The sequence below is a fragment of the Macaca nemestrina genome, chromosome 11 (genome assembly GCF_043159975.1).
Source record: "Macaca nemestrina isolate mMacNem1 chromosome 11, mMacNem.hap1, whole genome shotgun sequence".
In the NCBI taxonomy this organism is placed as follows: domain Eukaryota; kingdom Metazoa; phylum Chordata; class Mammalia; order Primates; family Cercopithecidae; genus Macaca; species Macaca nemestrina.
In genome coordinates this window covers 63,607,475-63,624,021 of record NC_092135.1, presented here as the reverse complement: position 1 = coordinate 63,624,021, position 16,547 = coordinate 63,607,475, and the positions used below count along the sequence as shown (strand labels likewise).

The window sequence follows — 16,547 nt, the reverse complement described above, 5'->3', positions numbered from 1 at the left end:
GTATGCCTTTTGAGAAACAACTCCTGATATATTACTGAAGCCTCATAAGAAATTACGTGCCTGCTATGGGACACCAAGGCACTGCACCTGTAAAACCACGTATCTTAAGGCAGGGCTAGCAGCACTTTATTTTAAGAGGTGGATTCTAGAAGTAGAAAACTTGGATCAAGCATAAATAGGACTGGAAGACACAAAAAAGCTGCATGACAAGATAGTCCCATCTTCCATGTCATTTGCCATCATTTTCCCTGAACCTCTTCCTCAGCTCATCCCTCACTCCATATGGAGGATGCCACATGGCTCACTTCTGGAGGAGGAAAAAGCCTTCAGACTTGGTTTATAGATGGGCTGGTTTAGTAGGTGGATGCCAAACAAGCCAAAAATCTATGGCAGCTACACTGCAATCTTGCTCAGGAGTAGCTCACGGGGCTAGAGAAAAATCCTTAAAATAGGCAGAGCTTTAAGGTCCACTTTGTGATTCTCTTTGTGTGGAAGAATAAATAGGAGCTCTGTTAGAATATATATGGACTGATGGGTAGAAGTGAATAGCCTGGCTCAGGATGCTGAAAGCAGAGATATTAGAAGATTGGGGAATAGGAGGCTTGGAGTATAAGCATGTGAATGACTTGTGAGAGAGGACACAAAGTGTGAAGATCTTTGTGTCACATGTTAACACCTATCAACTAGAGAGCAACCACCACAGAAGACACACTAAACAACAGTGTGGACCTGTGTTGTCCAATATTGTATGCACTAGCCACACATGGCTACTCCAAACTGAAATGTGCTGTAATTGCAAAATACACTGGATTTCAAAGACTTAGTCTTCCAAAAAGGATGTAAAATATCACCAATAATTTTTATACTGATTACATGTTGAAATCTTTGGTATATTGGGTTAAGTGAAATATATTATTAAATTAATTTTATCTTTTTGTTAACTCTTTTTAAGGTGACTATAAGAACACTTAAAATTGCATATGCAGCTCACATTTGTAGCTCACATTATATTTGTTTTTGATAGTATTAATACAGACAGAATAACTTGGCTGTTTGGCAGTAAGCAGCCAGCCTCAGTTATTGGCTACTCCAGGGCTGCTGTGATAGGTACATGGATTGGGTGGCAGTGGGAGCCACGAAGGCTCTCCTTGGGTCCATGAGCATGGCCTGCCACTTACCAAGACTGATAAAGCTCCCGCTGCTGCCAAATGCACAGTTTGCCAGCAACAGAGACGGATGCTGGGCCCTCCATATGCCACTACTCTTCTGGAGCCTAAGCAGACACTTGTTGGCAGATTGATAACATTGGGCCCCTTCCATCTTAAAAGGGCCAGAGATTTTTTTGTGTTTTTATTTGTTGTTTGTTTTAAATAAAAATAGACATATATTCCAGGTATAAGTTTGCCTTTCTTACCTGTAGGGCCTTGGCTAACACCATTATTCAAGGACTTACAGTATATTTGATCTACTCACTTAGGATCCCACATAACATCATATCAGAGCAGGTGAACTAATTTACAGTAAAGGAGGTGTGGCATTGGGCACATGACCATGAGACCCACTGATCATATCACAGACTTCAAAGCTCCTGGCCTGACAGAGCATTGACTGGCCTGTAGAAGGTGCAGTTGAAGTCCAAGTTTGGAGATGATGTTCTGCAAGAATAGGTTACTATCCTCCAGGATCCAGTATAGACATTGAATCAAAAACCTTTACATAATAATATGTCCCCCATAGGAGTAACACATGGGTCCAAACTCCATTGGGTGGAAGCAGGAATGGCTCCAGTTAACATGACCCACAGGAGAAAACTGTGGTTCCTATTCCACAACTCTGTAGGGTTAAATGTCTTTGCAGTCTTAGAGGTCCTAGTCCCCAAAGAGGTCACACTTTTATCAGGGGACTAAAGAGTCCCATTGGACTTAAGCTATTGCTACATCCTAGGATTTTTAGGCAAGGAGAAAAAATACCTCACCATCTTGGTAGAGGTATTTGACCTTGATCCTCAGGAAGAGATGGGCCTACTGCTACATAATAGGTGCAGGAAGTAATATTCACTTAGATGCCTTTTGGCTTTGGGTCACACCACCAAGTAAGCCATTGAGGCTAGCAACTGTGTTTGCTGAAGCCGAGAGGAATGTAGAATTAATAGTGAGAGAGGGAGATGGTCAGTTTTAGCTGTGGCTTTAGGACCAGCCAGAGTGGCAGGAACTGTAATTTATTTTACTAACCTTGCTCCTTTAAGTTTTCCCCAGGGAGAGAGGCCCACCAGAATCCTGAAGGAGTTGTTCCCTGAAATTTAAGTGATGACATGAATTGAGGACCTGAGGGATGGACATGGAAGACACAGAGCTGTTCTACCTTCAAAAATTCCCTTTCAAGGAAGGACTTGTCCCAGATCCTAAGAGTGCTGTCAGAAAAACATCCTCCAACTTTCAGCTCTTTTCGGGCTTTCTCCTCACTGCAGAGTGCCAGCTCATCTCAGAGCACTCCCTTTCTGGGGCGGAAGACATCCAGAGACTGACTGTGGAGTGGCTATATAGGCCCAGCCATTTCAGCCCGCGAGGGGATGACTCAGAGGATCCCTTATCCTCTAGAGCACTCCAGTGGGGTCGGTCTGCATCACAGCCTGATTTCTGTCTTTTCCTAATCTGCTTCCTCCCACTGGCTCCCACAAGAATTGATTCCTCATGGAAATCCTGCATGCTAAACTCCATCTCAGAGTTGTGTGCTTATGGCAAACACAGCCTGAAACACTAGCCTTTCTAAAGCTTCGGTCCTCTCTGTTATTTAGTTCCTTCTATATATATATTCTCCCTGTAAAATTCTCATTTGCTCCAAATCTCATATCTTTGTCTAAACTCTAGACTTACATTTCCTTCTGTCCATTTGTTATTTTCACTGAGTATCCCAGCATCAATTTAAGCTGTCCAAAATGAACATATCTCTTCCTCCTTATAACATTCTAATTTATGCTGGTGATGTCGATCTTCTTATGTCCTTCTCCATATTCCACCTATGGTATTTTGGTTTATAATTATTTTGTTACCTTTAATCTCTCACATCATAATAGGCTTTCAAATAGCTTTTTCTCTGCTGTAATTACCCACATCTTTCTACTTGCTTGTCTAGAGGGACTCTGCCTGTCTTTTCCCCCAGTGCCTCCTCATTGTAGCACATTCTTGCGCAGGATCCTAAATCAGAGTAGGTTCTCAACTCTTAATTTTTTCTAATGAACAGTGACTGCAATAGCGACTGGAAAGATTTTTACTCCGGCATTTCCATCCTCCCAAACTGTCTGTGCACTGTAGCCACACTGATATTCCACACTGCAAATCACTCTTATTTGATTGATTTTCCTTTTCTAAAATCTTCAGGATTTCCTGAAGGAAATATCCCGATTTCCCTAAGGATATAAGCCAGATTCCTTGGGTTGGTCTTTAAAGCTTTGCACTCTCTAAATTCACTCTCCTCACCTGATTTGTCATTTGTTCCTGAGAGTAAATGATCTGTTCTTAACCAGGTCCTTCTGCCCCCGACCAGAAGAGTGATTTTGTTCTGATCAGCCTTTCCTCAAATTGCTCCATAATGTGGACCATGGGGGTGCCCCTGCTAGTTGAAATTCTCCCTCTCTCTCTGAATCTGACACCTTTTCCACGGTTTCAGCCAGCCATCTTTCCCTCATCTGAACTCCTGTACAGGAGTGGACTTTGCATCACTCATTTTTGTACTTTGCATACATCAGTAAATGTATTTTTAAGCATCTACCGTGTTTTAAACACTAAGCTGAATGCTGAGAAGACAGAGAGTAATGAGAAGAGTTTTCTGTTCTCAGGAAGTACTGAGGGGGAGTAGGTGCATAAATAAGCAAGTGCAGTGAGACTCGAAGGGGCTCTGATAATACATGTCTGCTTTGCATAAAACAACAGGCAATCAATTTTCAGGAATACTCAAAGGGCAACATAAAGGAAGGAATATTTGAGTTTTCTCTTGAAAAATAAATAGATGGTCATTAGAATTGTGCTGTCAGGATAGGTTTATGGGGTGTATATTCTTGGCAGAAGAGACAAGCTGAACAGAAGCAGGGAAAAATGGAGTAGCAGGTGAAATCTAAGGAACCGCTCTTGTGGGCAGTGGAGGACATGGGAAGTAAAGGGAGAGCTTGTACCCAGATCTCAGAGGACCTTGTGAGGCATTCCAAGGAGTTTCAATTTTGTTTTATTGGCAGTGAGGAGAAAACACCACACAAGATTTTTAATTCAGTGAATAACATGTTCAAATTTGAGTTTTAGGATGATCGCACAATCATATTATTATTTGCTTTTAAAAATATAGATCCAGTCTCTAAATATAAAACAAGTTGTTGGAAGAAAGTGTGTTGCATATGATAGGAGATTTAAAAAAATTCAATTTTTTTCCTTCATCCTACTGCCAATAAAAGTTAAGTTTTAGTTACTTTAAGCCAGCAGCTTTAAACAGATGGGCATATATACGTACCCATGCGTACGCGTATATTCTAAACATCAAATCACACAGATTCTGCTTTAAGCAAAGCAAAACAAAAATACTACTAAGCAGTTAAGTTAAGGATACTACTTACAAGAGATTGAATTTGTCCTTGTAAAAATATCCTCCAAATTTCATTTACATAGAGAGTTCTCCTCCGGCCCTTGTGTTTGTTTACGCATCATCACTTGATGAAGGGGTTGAATAGCTGAGAAAGTAAAGTGCTATAAGCATCTTCACTTAGGGATGAATCCTAATAAAGTTAACACATCTTTGAAATGACAATGTAATGAACCATTTCACAGGAACTGGCTTCACACACAACTTTTCAAGAATAGTATCTGTTACACAGTGGAAGGGAGGTATCCTTGTGTGTGCTGGGACAGCATTAAGGGATTGCAGCTCAGGATGTAAGAACAAAGGTTTTACACAACACACAACAGAAATGCAACAGTAGATACAACTTAGAAACCGGTTTTACTCTGCTGCAAACAGATGGACAAGATATTGTACAATATGTAATAAAAAGTACAGCATAATACAAGTGCCACTAATAAAAGAAACTTAAGGATAAGACTTAAAAATGCTTATTTGTTATATATATATACACACTGCAATAAAAAGCCACAATAAATACACGAATTTCCATGTCATTCATAATAAATACTGAAAATATAAATACAGAAGACTACAGCTAATATGAATAAATTATTACAACATAAGGTCCAGGTTAAGTTCTGTTGAATATTATTGTAGCTTATTTTATATACCCTTTGGCATTTTTGATGTTATAACTTACACACAAGAGAAATCAATCTAGAAACTGTGCGACATACAACATGACATCTTAGTGTAACATGACTGTATGTGTGGACTGGAGTTGATTTTCCTCCCTTTCAACCGTTTTAAGTCATTAGATTGAACATAACTAATAAATATCTATTGAAGTACTGTTGATATTGAATGAAAGTAACAATAAAAATCAGCTGAAAGATAAAACTAACCATAACATCACAAAATACAGTTCAGTGGCTTTTCTGAGTTTTTAAAGTTACTTTTTTTTTTTTTTGCCAGCAACAAACAAAAAATAAGGAAACAAATATTCTCAAAAGACTTCCCTTGTGTAAGGACCATTCCCAGTATCTGAATGGTTCAACACAGACTGAAGGATAATAACCAAGTCCTTTGGATCATTTGATCTACCAATACATTCAGCTCACTAGATTCCACCAGAATTTGCAAATGTACCAAATTTCTATGGCAGTTGGAAAGTGAGACATAGTTGATGTCTAAAACTATGATCAAGATGAAGACGCTGCAAAAAGTGACATATGTCTATGCAACCAATTATACATATTTTAAAAATGGGAAACATGTATTTTTGACAAATGTCAAATGATCTATCAAATTGATATACCCTGTGACACTGAGGGAAACACACTGAAAGAACAAAGTGCCATTTTCTGCATAAACAGGCATTAACCAGTACATATGTATTAATAGTTCTATCTTAAGAGGCTATTACACCAGAAATTCAATAAACTAAAAATAAAGCAGATCAACTTTACTAAGACACAATAAAGGCTGAGGTTCTTAGGAACAGAGCTGTAATCTACAGGTTTATTTTTATTTTTATTTTTTTACTATTTCTGTACTGTAAATTTCTAGCATTTATTATACATCAAACACTTTTGAAACATGTTTCACAAACTATGCCTCAGACTTATTTCCATAGAGGTGCCTAGAGTCAATTAAAACATGGGCCAAATTTTATTCACCATTCTTTACATGATCATTCTAGAGCATTAGCCTTTTTTTTTTTTTTTTTTTTTTAAATAAAAAGGGTCATTTCCCCCTAGTGTTATTTGTGGGGAGTAACCACACTGATGTGGCTGTCATTTCACAAGAGCGTCCGAGTTGGGGAGATATGCAGCTGTACCAAGATTGAAAAAAATCCCATGGAGAAACGAAACATTGATTTCAGGGGTGCTCCTCATCTTCCGGTGAGTTCTGACTCTGAGTTGGGTGTCAACTCTGAGCAGACAAAAAAGGCTCTGAAAGCTCCAGGGAGTGCTTGAATCAAGTGATGTAACCAGAAAAATCACCATTCTCCAGGACTCCTCCTTCGTTTTCAGGCCTTGTCAAGAAGACAAATTTTTAAATCATTTTCCTGACCCCTGAGAAAGCAAGAAGCCATTGTTTAAATAACACAGGGACAAAGGCTGGGATCAAATGGTGGCTGTGTAAATCTCTATAGTTTTTATTTATTTTATTTATTTTATTCCATCAGACTCTTCACAACTACTCCTATCTCCCCCAGGAGGAGTGGAAAAACTTTGGATTCTTATTTGCCATTTTAAGCCAAGGAAAGATTAATGAGAAGGTCATTACTTAGAAGTAAGAATGTAGAAAATGCTTACTTTTGTAATTGTAACTTCTGAGAAAATGGAACAGTTTAAAAGTCAAGTCATTTGATCCTAGTTCTGATGTTTGTCACTGGGGATCTGAAACAGTCACTTTTCCTGACATTACCTACTGACATAAGAGCAATCACAAAAACAAACAAAACAACTTTATGAAAACCTAATACAGCCATATTTGTCAAAAGCTGGTCATGTTACTGACCATTGTCTCTGAATCCGTGTCTTTCTTTAAAAATCTGATTTCTTAGGAGACTTATGGAACTATCACGTAGTAGTAATGTAATAATCACCAAATGTAGGGGGAAACCAGCTTCCCTTGAATCCCCTAGTACAATGGTCCAAATCACCACAACTGTTGCCAGGTGCCTAACCCTCAAAGACTGGCCAAGATATTTTCTTATTGTGAGAAAACCTAAGAGAGCTGAATTGTGTTGCCAAGGAAACTGCCTTCCCTAGAGATGTTAAGAATAGATGGCGATCTCTCCTGTTGGGCATGCCTGAGTGACAGTCCTCCCTGGCGGTAGATCGATGAGCCATATGACCTCTGGAGATCCCCCCTAGTTTCAGGACCATAAAATTTGAAGAATACAGAAGAATCTCAAACTTTCCATTATTCACACACAGTTGGCCATTGTGAGTATCTTTGAAAAGATTAAACAATTCTGAGATCCCCATTTGGCATGACTAGTGCCAAATGAATCAGGGTTCAGATGGTAACCCATGGCAGTGTGCTCTATTTGTTTGAGATACAAATGAAATGACTTTGCCAACTATTACATCTTAAAAATCAGTCACCTTCAGGTATCATTTGGATACCATTAAACAACTCAAGGACCAACACTAAATAAATTAAAAACAAAACAAAATAACTACCACCACCAGGCAACAAGTTCTTAGGTTAGATATTTAGGTTTTTCCATTGTAGGGTAATTGAGATTTGGATTTTAGTTTTCTCTTCTCTTTTTTATTAAAGTTGCAATAATGTATATAGATCTTTAAATTTGTTTTAAAGATGGGTGACTTTTTTAATGGGTAAGGAAAAAAGCTTGGTGACCACATGAAAAGGAGGAGCAAAACAAAATTGGATACGATGTACTACAAAGGTAGAAATTTCAAACTCCTTTTCCATAGGTCCCCTATGTAGGGACAACAGCAAAACCATTATTAGGAAGCCATGCCCCTGACAAGAAGGGCAGAGGGTAGTAGCCTTATCCAGTGTGTCTCTGGTAATACAAGTACCTAGATAAATTTAAAACAGACATCTTCTAAGTCATTTTTCTTCAAAATACTCATTAATAAATACCTTTTAAGATAATCCCAAGACAGATAAAAATATTGGGAGAAAACCAAAAGAGAAAGGAAAGAGATACTCCAACAAAGAAGCTATTCTAAAGTTACAACTAAAACTGTTCAATCAGGTCACATAAATTAACTTAGGCAATTGCAAGGCTAATTTCTACCATAAATTTGTTTCCTTCTAACTCTAATCAATATATGTTATCTTAAAAATATTTAAATGGCCTCACATGTCACTAAAATGAGTTAATGAATGAACTTAACTATCACCGTGGCAATGATAAAGAGAGGAATTACATCATTAGCATGCTGAATACAAATGTTGTCCAAAATAAATTCTATCACATTCCTTTGAAATTTTAGTCCTGCCAGAAACTTTTATGAGAGATGACATAAGATGACACAGTGAAGTTGACAGTTCTTGAATTATAAGCCAATGCAAAGGATCAAATTTATAAAAGCAATTACCCTGTATAGTGATATATTTATCACAAGTAAAAGAAAGTAGTCACCAACGTGACTTATATCTTTGAAATGACTTCATTTCCCATGGATACAACAAGTATCTGTATTTACTAAAATTCCAGGCTAGATGTGAATATTTTAAAAATCCACATATAAAAGTGAACTGAAACATATTGGTTTAGGCTTTGAATCGGATCATATTCACTCTCCTGGTCCCCATCATTCTATTGGCATTACCACTCTCAGCATAGGAAACCCAAGGCAACACAGACTTAGACCAGTCTGAGAACTGATCACCAGGTAAAACACAGGTCACATCAAATGTTTCAGCTTGAATTTCTGGAAAAAAAGAATAAAACAAAACACCTGCATTGTTTAGGAAGGGGGTCTCACGGTCCAGTTTGAAAAAGCCAAGAAAGGAGTCAAATAAAATTTAGAAGTGACTGTCTCAAGGACTCACATAGAATATCTAGATTTGGTAGGTAAAATGTTAAAGAAGAGCTTTTTTAAATGTCTGCACTTTTTACTTTTGACAATCATGAAAGTCATTGATCAGTTATTTTAATAAAAAATGTGTTTATATTTTTTAACAAAATAGTTTCTTTCGAATGCTGTAGGTGTGTGTTTTCATTTTCTAAAGCATCAAATGACTTATAGACAGTAAAAATGTAATTGATATGAATGTTGGTCAGCAGAAGTGAGCACCAACTGGGCTGAAAGGGTGTCCACATTGTAGCTGCCCCTTCTAGGTTTGGGGCTGTCGTTTGTAACTCTAGTCTGTATGGTGTAATAAGATCTAGCTTAGCTCTGCTGAGCATTTTTAAAAAAATAATTCCTAGAAGACACCACCACTTATTAACTTTCATTGCACCCTCACTTCCACTCTAATACTTCCGTAATTCTAGTGGGTATTTAAATTGCTGATATTCAATTAAATCAATCAAATTCTTTACTGCTGTAGAAAACATCTATTTTCTGCACAATTATATATGGTGCAAAGTTATAGCACTTTGGCTTAGGCATTTTTGTTATTCCAGCACTAGTTAGCAGATTTCAGAAAAAGTAATGCAATCAGAAGCTGAAAATTCATATTAGACCTAAGAGTAATCAAGCCTTTAAACGCTGGGTTTTGGTTGTGATAAGAATACAACCAACAGTTCCAATTTAAAATTACAGACAAGTCTTGCCTTCGAAAGCACAAAGGTGCTTCCCATTTAAGCTTGGTATTTAATACACCGGCTACAATGGCACTGCAAATTGTCTTCAAGAGAATGAGGAGCAGAGATGCCATTTTAAAGAGAAATATTGAGTTATATTTGGAGAAATAGAAGGTTTCATGACACCTTTTAAAAAGGCAGTCTCCTTTTGGTTTCTGAGAATACAAATTTTCCACCTGCTAATTTGATGGTTTGTAACTCCAGCTGAAAGTGACAGAGTCTAATGACCTCTCTGTTTTCCACCTGCTGCAAATTGATGTCTTTGGAATTTGGAACAGGATTTTGCTATTTTGATAGGATTTTTTTATAAATAGAAGTAAGAGTGATTGTGTTCCACACTGTTGTCTTAAAAGTTTCCTGAAATGTTTCCTGGGTATGCATGAGTCAAATCCTCCTTGAAACTGTCTGATAGGAGTTTGCTGGTGTAAATTTAGCATCACTTATATAGTTCTAACATTGAAGAAGCAATTAATCACAAATTTCTTTTCATTTGATTCAGTCCTAGCTGGGTCCAGATTTAATTCATACATTTCAGATGGAGGGAGAGAGATGAAGGAAGATCCAGTGAGTTCTATTAATTTAGGAAAAGGAAGTTTCTTTTGGTTGCAGCTCACATATAATTAGACAAGAACTGTTGTCAATTTTTCTAATATCACTTGATACAATCACATATTAAGAGGATTTGAGAAAGCTTGATTATTTCATGTCACCCTTCATTAACATTATCCATTAGCATTTGTAGTGTTCCCCTCTTTTTACTACCCAAGACAATTGTTCTAACTCAGCATGTGTTCTGTAGGTATTTGTTGAAAGAAAGAATTGATACTTAATAAATTTTGAATATAAAGACTAAAGAGTTATAAACTTGTGCAACAATATCAAAAATTGAAATAAAAGAAATAGTGATTAGCAAGTTATAGAAAGTAAATCATAGTATGTTTTCCTGTTTAATGGTAATCATATCAAAATTTTGCCTAGAAGCCATCTATTAGAGTGTAAAATTTTAACATTAACATAACACTTAACGATCTCTTTGCTTCTTGATTAATTTGTAACTAGTATTTTTGCAACCCATAGTTTCTTTTGTGGGGGAGGGATTCAGGGAGTATTGCAGGGCCATATATAATTGTGAAGATTTTAATCCTTCTAAGAAACATGAGTTTCACATTTTACATGTGGCTGTCACATTGGGAAAATGGTTTTATCACAAAGAAATGATGGGCTTTCAAAAAGTAACTATATTATTCAATCAACCAAAAGACATGCGACAAATGAATTTTACCCGTGTCTTAATAATTAATGATCAAGAGATAAGGGGGAAAACTTAAGTAAATCTCTTTCATTGACTTCTTTCTCCCAAAGGAAATTGGGAATGACAAAAGAGATGCAAGCTGCTTCAGCCACTTGACTTTCAAATAAATTTGGCCAGGATTATTAATGGGAATTAAGTCTCATTTAAAGGTATAGGACTGGTACTAGAACAGCCAGGACCGGAGCATGAAGCTTTGCAATTGATAGTGAATGACTAAAAAGTTGTGTGTCAAAAAAGACTACAGTTTGGCTAGATATACTATGGGGGCAATACAACAGCTGCAGGTCAGGTTATTGTGTCTTGGCATAAAGATCTTAAGTATTCCAACTGGCTGTATGTAGCTTGATCCCCATTTTAAAAAGCTTAGAAGGACTATAGCACTTTCCTGGCATGTGGGCAGTTCTTTGTTGAACAGAACAGCTATTAATGGAAAAAAAAAAGTCAGATGGAACAGTGTGCTCTCTCAGCTTTTCTGGGAAAGGAACTAACAATGAAATGATTCCATCATAAGTATGTTTGCAACTTTGACCTGATATTTTCAAACTACCGCTTTACCAATTATCCTCTTTTTTAAACCACATTTTTTTAGATCATAAAGCCCAACCAGATTCTGGGGTCAGAAAAACTCAATACTTACTACTGGCCATTGCCTGAAATCTGTCATTCTCTAAGTGTGTGATATGCATATATTTTGTATGTGTGTGCATGTGTATGTGTTAGATATATGGGAGAGTTTTAATAAGTAGCCTGTGTATGTGGTTTGTGGGAGATGTTTACAGGTTAGTCAGGTATATGAAAAGTTGGAATAAAAGCTGTCATGATCAGAAGGTTAATTCGTCTCACAGGGCAGTGACTTTCTACCCCAGATGAATGGATAGAGGAAAAAGCCCTGTGTTTTCTTAAGCATCCTTTTGGAAACAAAGCTAGAAAACAAAGACCTAGCCACCAATAAAAAAGTAGGCTTCATATTGTCTTAGGAAAATAAAGCTGAACTAAAATTAAAATATCTCTTTTCAGAAACTGGACTGTCATTCTACCCTTCAGCTTTGCTCAGGCCGGAGCTGGCTCTTCCCCACTCTCCCACACTCTGTGTTCCAAGAATAACCTCAGAGTACTTCACAAGCAGATCCTTCAAGAGTTTGTAATGGTCCAGCAAATACAGTACACATGATCCTTTCATGTGCTTGAAGGAAGGAACAATAGCCTCTTGTCATTTTCTCTTTGGGCCTGTGCTCTTTCGATTGTATCAGTAGGGGTAAAATTCTGGAGATTAAGCACTAAAAACTGTCACTTTGTAGACAACATGGGATATATATATATATATATATACACACACACACATATACATATATATATATATTTGAGATTTCAACAAGTCCTCATTCTGATTAGCCCAAAGGGCCAATCATTCAAAAGGAACAACCCTGCTCTCATTACTGCAACCTACATAAAGACCAACCCAAAGCTCTTTTAATGTTAATATTAATGGTTATAAATTTGGCCCAAAGGAGGGGGCAAGAGAAGGGGCAGAAACCAACTGCACAGTGGAAAAGCTGCCAAGTAAACATTTTTTCCCCAAAACAAATTTTAGTAGAAACTTTTTCCATTGGAGGACTTTCTCTAGATCAAGCATTTTTAAGTTCAATTAAATAAAATATTTTTTTAGAAATTGAGATCTACAATATATTTATATCCATAATTCTAAACACCCAAGTCTAAAAGACATAAAAAATAAGTAGCGATGCAGTCACTGAATAGCAAGGCATGTCCACATTTCAAATAGTTATAAAACATGTGAAGTGATATAACAATAGAAGGTCAAAAATGTGAAACAGGTTTAGCATAGTCATATTGCGTTGGAAAAAAAAAGGTAGAATTACACTATTTAGTTACCTAAATTAATTTACAGGGAAACGGGATCCTAGAAGTCCTCCGACGAACCAAGTGCAGATAATCTAAAGGTGGGGAGTGCATGTTTTATTTCTATCTGTTCTCTTTAATAAGAGAATGTGAGGTAATTAGAAAGTATGCAATGCATTCTGGACTGTTCTGCTAGTTGTCCCAAGCAAGACAAATAGAAATGCTTCAGAAAAGAAAGGCCTAGTTGAGTATTTGGGTAGAGGCCCCCCTTCAATCAGCTAGTCACTAAGTGGAAATCTCATTAGACACTGATTTTGTAGAGATGGATTGATCACGCTGGAGAAAAGGCTGGTTGCTGAGGTCGTGTCTCTTCCATGTTTCCTCAGCCTCCTCTGCATTTACTGAGTTAGGTCCTCAGAGTGGCGAAGGAAAATAGGTTATTTTCCCTTCATAAGTATCATTGGATGATTCCTCTATATTAATTATATGAACCTTATAATAGTTAAAGATCTTTTTAATTTAAAAAAAAATTTTTCATCTCAAAGAGTTCTCAGTCCCCACCCCACACGAGGTACCGTGAAGGGGCACTAAAGTGCATTTTGATGTAGGGGGTAGAGCTTAAAGGTGCTGTCCAAGCTAAGAACCAAGATGATGCTGTTTAAAAAAGAAAGGCAATTCCTTCTACCTCCATCTCTGGAGTCAGCTGAGGGAGGACAGTGAACTAGACTCTCCCCAGAGGATTGTCCTAACTCTTAACTTTAGAGAAAACTGTGTAAGGACCTGCACATATAGAATCATTTATTTGTCCAAAATAGCAAAAATAGGCCTATTTCACCCTTAAGAATTTGCAAATCTGATCAGTCATGATCATAAAAATGTGAATGGATTCCAGATGCAATCCATGTGGGCATGCTCTGTGGAACTAGCTATGCATCTTCAGCTTGAATGAACATGCGGCTGTTCATTTTCATCAAAACATGACTTCTAAACTACCATAAATAAAATACACATGGAACAATTAAATCTTTTTCTTACAATAATTACTTTTACATTAAAAAGTCACCATTATCTTCAGATATATCGAAAATTAGGACTCTAAATCTTATTATTTCCCAGCCTTAGTTAACAATCTTGCACAGGCCCGATAATCCAAAATTTGGAGCTCTGATCTACACAGATTGGCAGGTTTCACACAGTTTGACAGGTAGGCAACTGTGAGATATGCATTTTAAAATTTAGCATTTTCTATCAAAACAGTCTGAAATCTTTTAAAATCCCTACAGAGACTGTATTTGTGCAATGCCACAGTCATGTGGCTAGAAAGGAAAAAACAAAATACAGTCTGGAGGATTAACCATCGTCCAAGTTTTCTTGGTCTTCAGTTTAAACAATGATGAGCCCAGGAAATCCAATTAAATACAGTGCCTTAAATAGGAGAAGAGTTGGTCCTAGAATAATTTAAGCTACTAAACAGGGACTGTCTCAACCACGGGTGATTTGATGCACTCTTCATGCAATATGCTCTTTTCTGCAAGGCTCAAAGAATTTTCAGCAGGATGCTCTGAAATGTGACTGTCACCATTCAATGTAGAGACAAACCCTTCCTGGGAGGGGCCTTTCAAGTATGAGTGAAATTCCACTTGAGGGTGACTGGACCTGTGTTCGGGATATAAACTATTGCAGGGCACACCGCTATCATTTTCGGAAGAGGAGCAGCAAACGATTACAGAGGGGTTGGCAGCTGGGTAGTGGGAGGCACCATAGGCCTCTTCTGCTTGTCGGGCATAGTCAACGAATTGCTCCGGGGTCATGGTGTAAGGCACCAGCGAAAGGGTACCGTTTTTGACAGTGTCTCTTTCAGAATAGTTCTCAGAGATCTGATTTGGAGTTCCTGGAATGTGGCTATCTATTTGGTAATACAGAGTTGAAGAGTTGGCATAAAAAGAAGCATTCTTTGCGTGGCTTTCGTGAACGGCAGTGCCATCAGAATAACAAAGAACCGAAGGAAGAGGGACAACTTCGGCATGGGTGCCTAAACCTTCCACGAAGCCATCTCCTTTGTCATCATCGTCATCCTCCTCCTCCTCTTCCTCTTCTTCTTCCTCCTCCTCCTCATCTGACTCACTAGGTGCCAAGCTTTGCGTGCTAGAATCTGTGACTCCACTGCAAAAGCTGCTCCCATCCTCCTCTTCTTCCTCCTCCTCTCCTTGGCAATCTAATTCTTCAGCCGACTGCAGGTGCAGCACTGCAGCCTGGGGTTCAGTTTCAATCTCAAAACCGTCTGCGATTGAATATTCTACGGAGTGAGCGACAGGGCCCATGGAACTACTGTGAGCACTTATCTCACTGTGGCAGCCATTCAGCGTGGGGATTTGCTGCTCTCGGTTTTTCTCCAGTTCAAGTTTCATTATTGTGTGCAAAAAGTGAGTCCGAACACGGATAGGATTAAATTCAATTCTACCTGCTGTGTTACTACATCCTTCTTTAGTGCAGCCGCACGGGAAAGACATACGATCCACCTTGGAAGGAAGAGCACAGATTAGCACCATGGAACTATTACAAACCCAGTAAAAGCCCAGAACCTTTCAGCAACTTCTTTGAATTAAGTAATCCACCTAATTCCACGTATGCCAGAGCAAATGACAACCAAACTTCAAATAGAAATGAAAAGGGGAAAGTGAGGGCTTAAAACATAAGAGTTAACCGCTTTTTATACCTATATTCAAAATAAAAATGGGTTATGGGCATAAGTGTGTATTTTCAGTTCGCTGACCCACTCCATGGCTTTCTTCCCTTTTTGCTCTATTCCCCACTTTCCCTTCCCTCCATTTCTTTAATTTTGCTCCCATGTTTTCAATGCTCCTGTCTTTCCCCCAAGTTCCTTTTCTTTCTGCTGCATCCCAGCTCTTGTGCCTGATTTTAAACAAGCAAACTTACTGTACTCCTCTCCACATGCTATTAATCTAACATATATGATGTACCCCATGTTAACTTTTCCTTTTGCTTATTATAAACTTGCTTATCCCTTTGCTTATTATAAAATGGACTTACACGACTTAGCATCATGCACCCTCACAATGTGCTCTCGTTTGCTTACCTTCTCATTGTTTGGGGTGCTTGGTACATAGGTGCATGTGTGTGTACCATACTGCAGGGCTGCAATGGATATGCACATTCATGACTATGACTGGTGGACTCATGTGTTTAAGTCCTCAATCCCCCCTTCCCTCCCCATTCCATGAGATACAATCTTCTTGAGGGAAGGGCATGTACGTTTCATCAATATTCCAAAATGATTTTGGTCATTGGACACTGGAGATAGAGTGATCGGGTTCAACAAGTGTTGGACTGACCTCTTCACTCAGGTGAGAGGTGGAGTTCTGGACAATCCAAGGGTACTCATGAGAGATTTGCCAATTGTCTCAGATTCCACAGATTAATCTGTATGCAGACCAGAGTATAGGCAAG

General features: G+C 38.1%; 1 protein-coding gene and 1 long non-coding RNA gene across 6 annotated transcripts in view; one reads left to right on the top strand and one right to left on the bottom strand.

Moving 5' to 3' along the window:
• LOC105483312 (uncharacterized) overlaps nt 1-16,547 on the top strand; it is a 52,223-nt gene that overhangs the window by 22,718 nt on the left and 12,958 nt on the right. The gene's annotated exons all lie outside the window — the stretch shown is intronic.
• LOC105483311 (cysteine and serine rich nuclear protein 3) overlaps nt 6,308-16,547 on the bottom strand; it is a 220,112-nt gene continuing 209,872 nt past the window's right edge. For all 5 annotated transcript variants that reach the window (XM_071072877.1, XM_011744121.3, XM_011744120.3 and 2 more), the window contains one exon: nt 6,308-15,598. In XM_071072877.1, the coding sequence (XP_070928978.1) occupies nt 14,546-15,598 (1,053 nt within the window). In that variant the 3' untranslated portion in view covers nt 6,308-14,545. The remainder of the gene's footprint in view (nt 15,599-16,547) is intronic.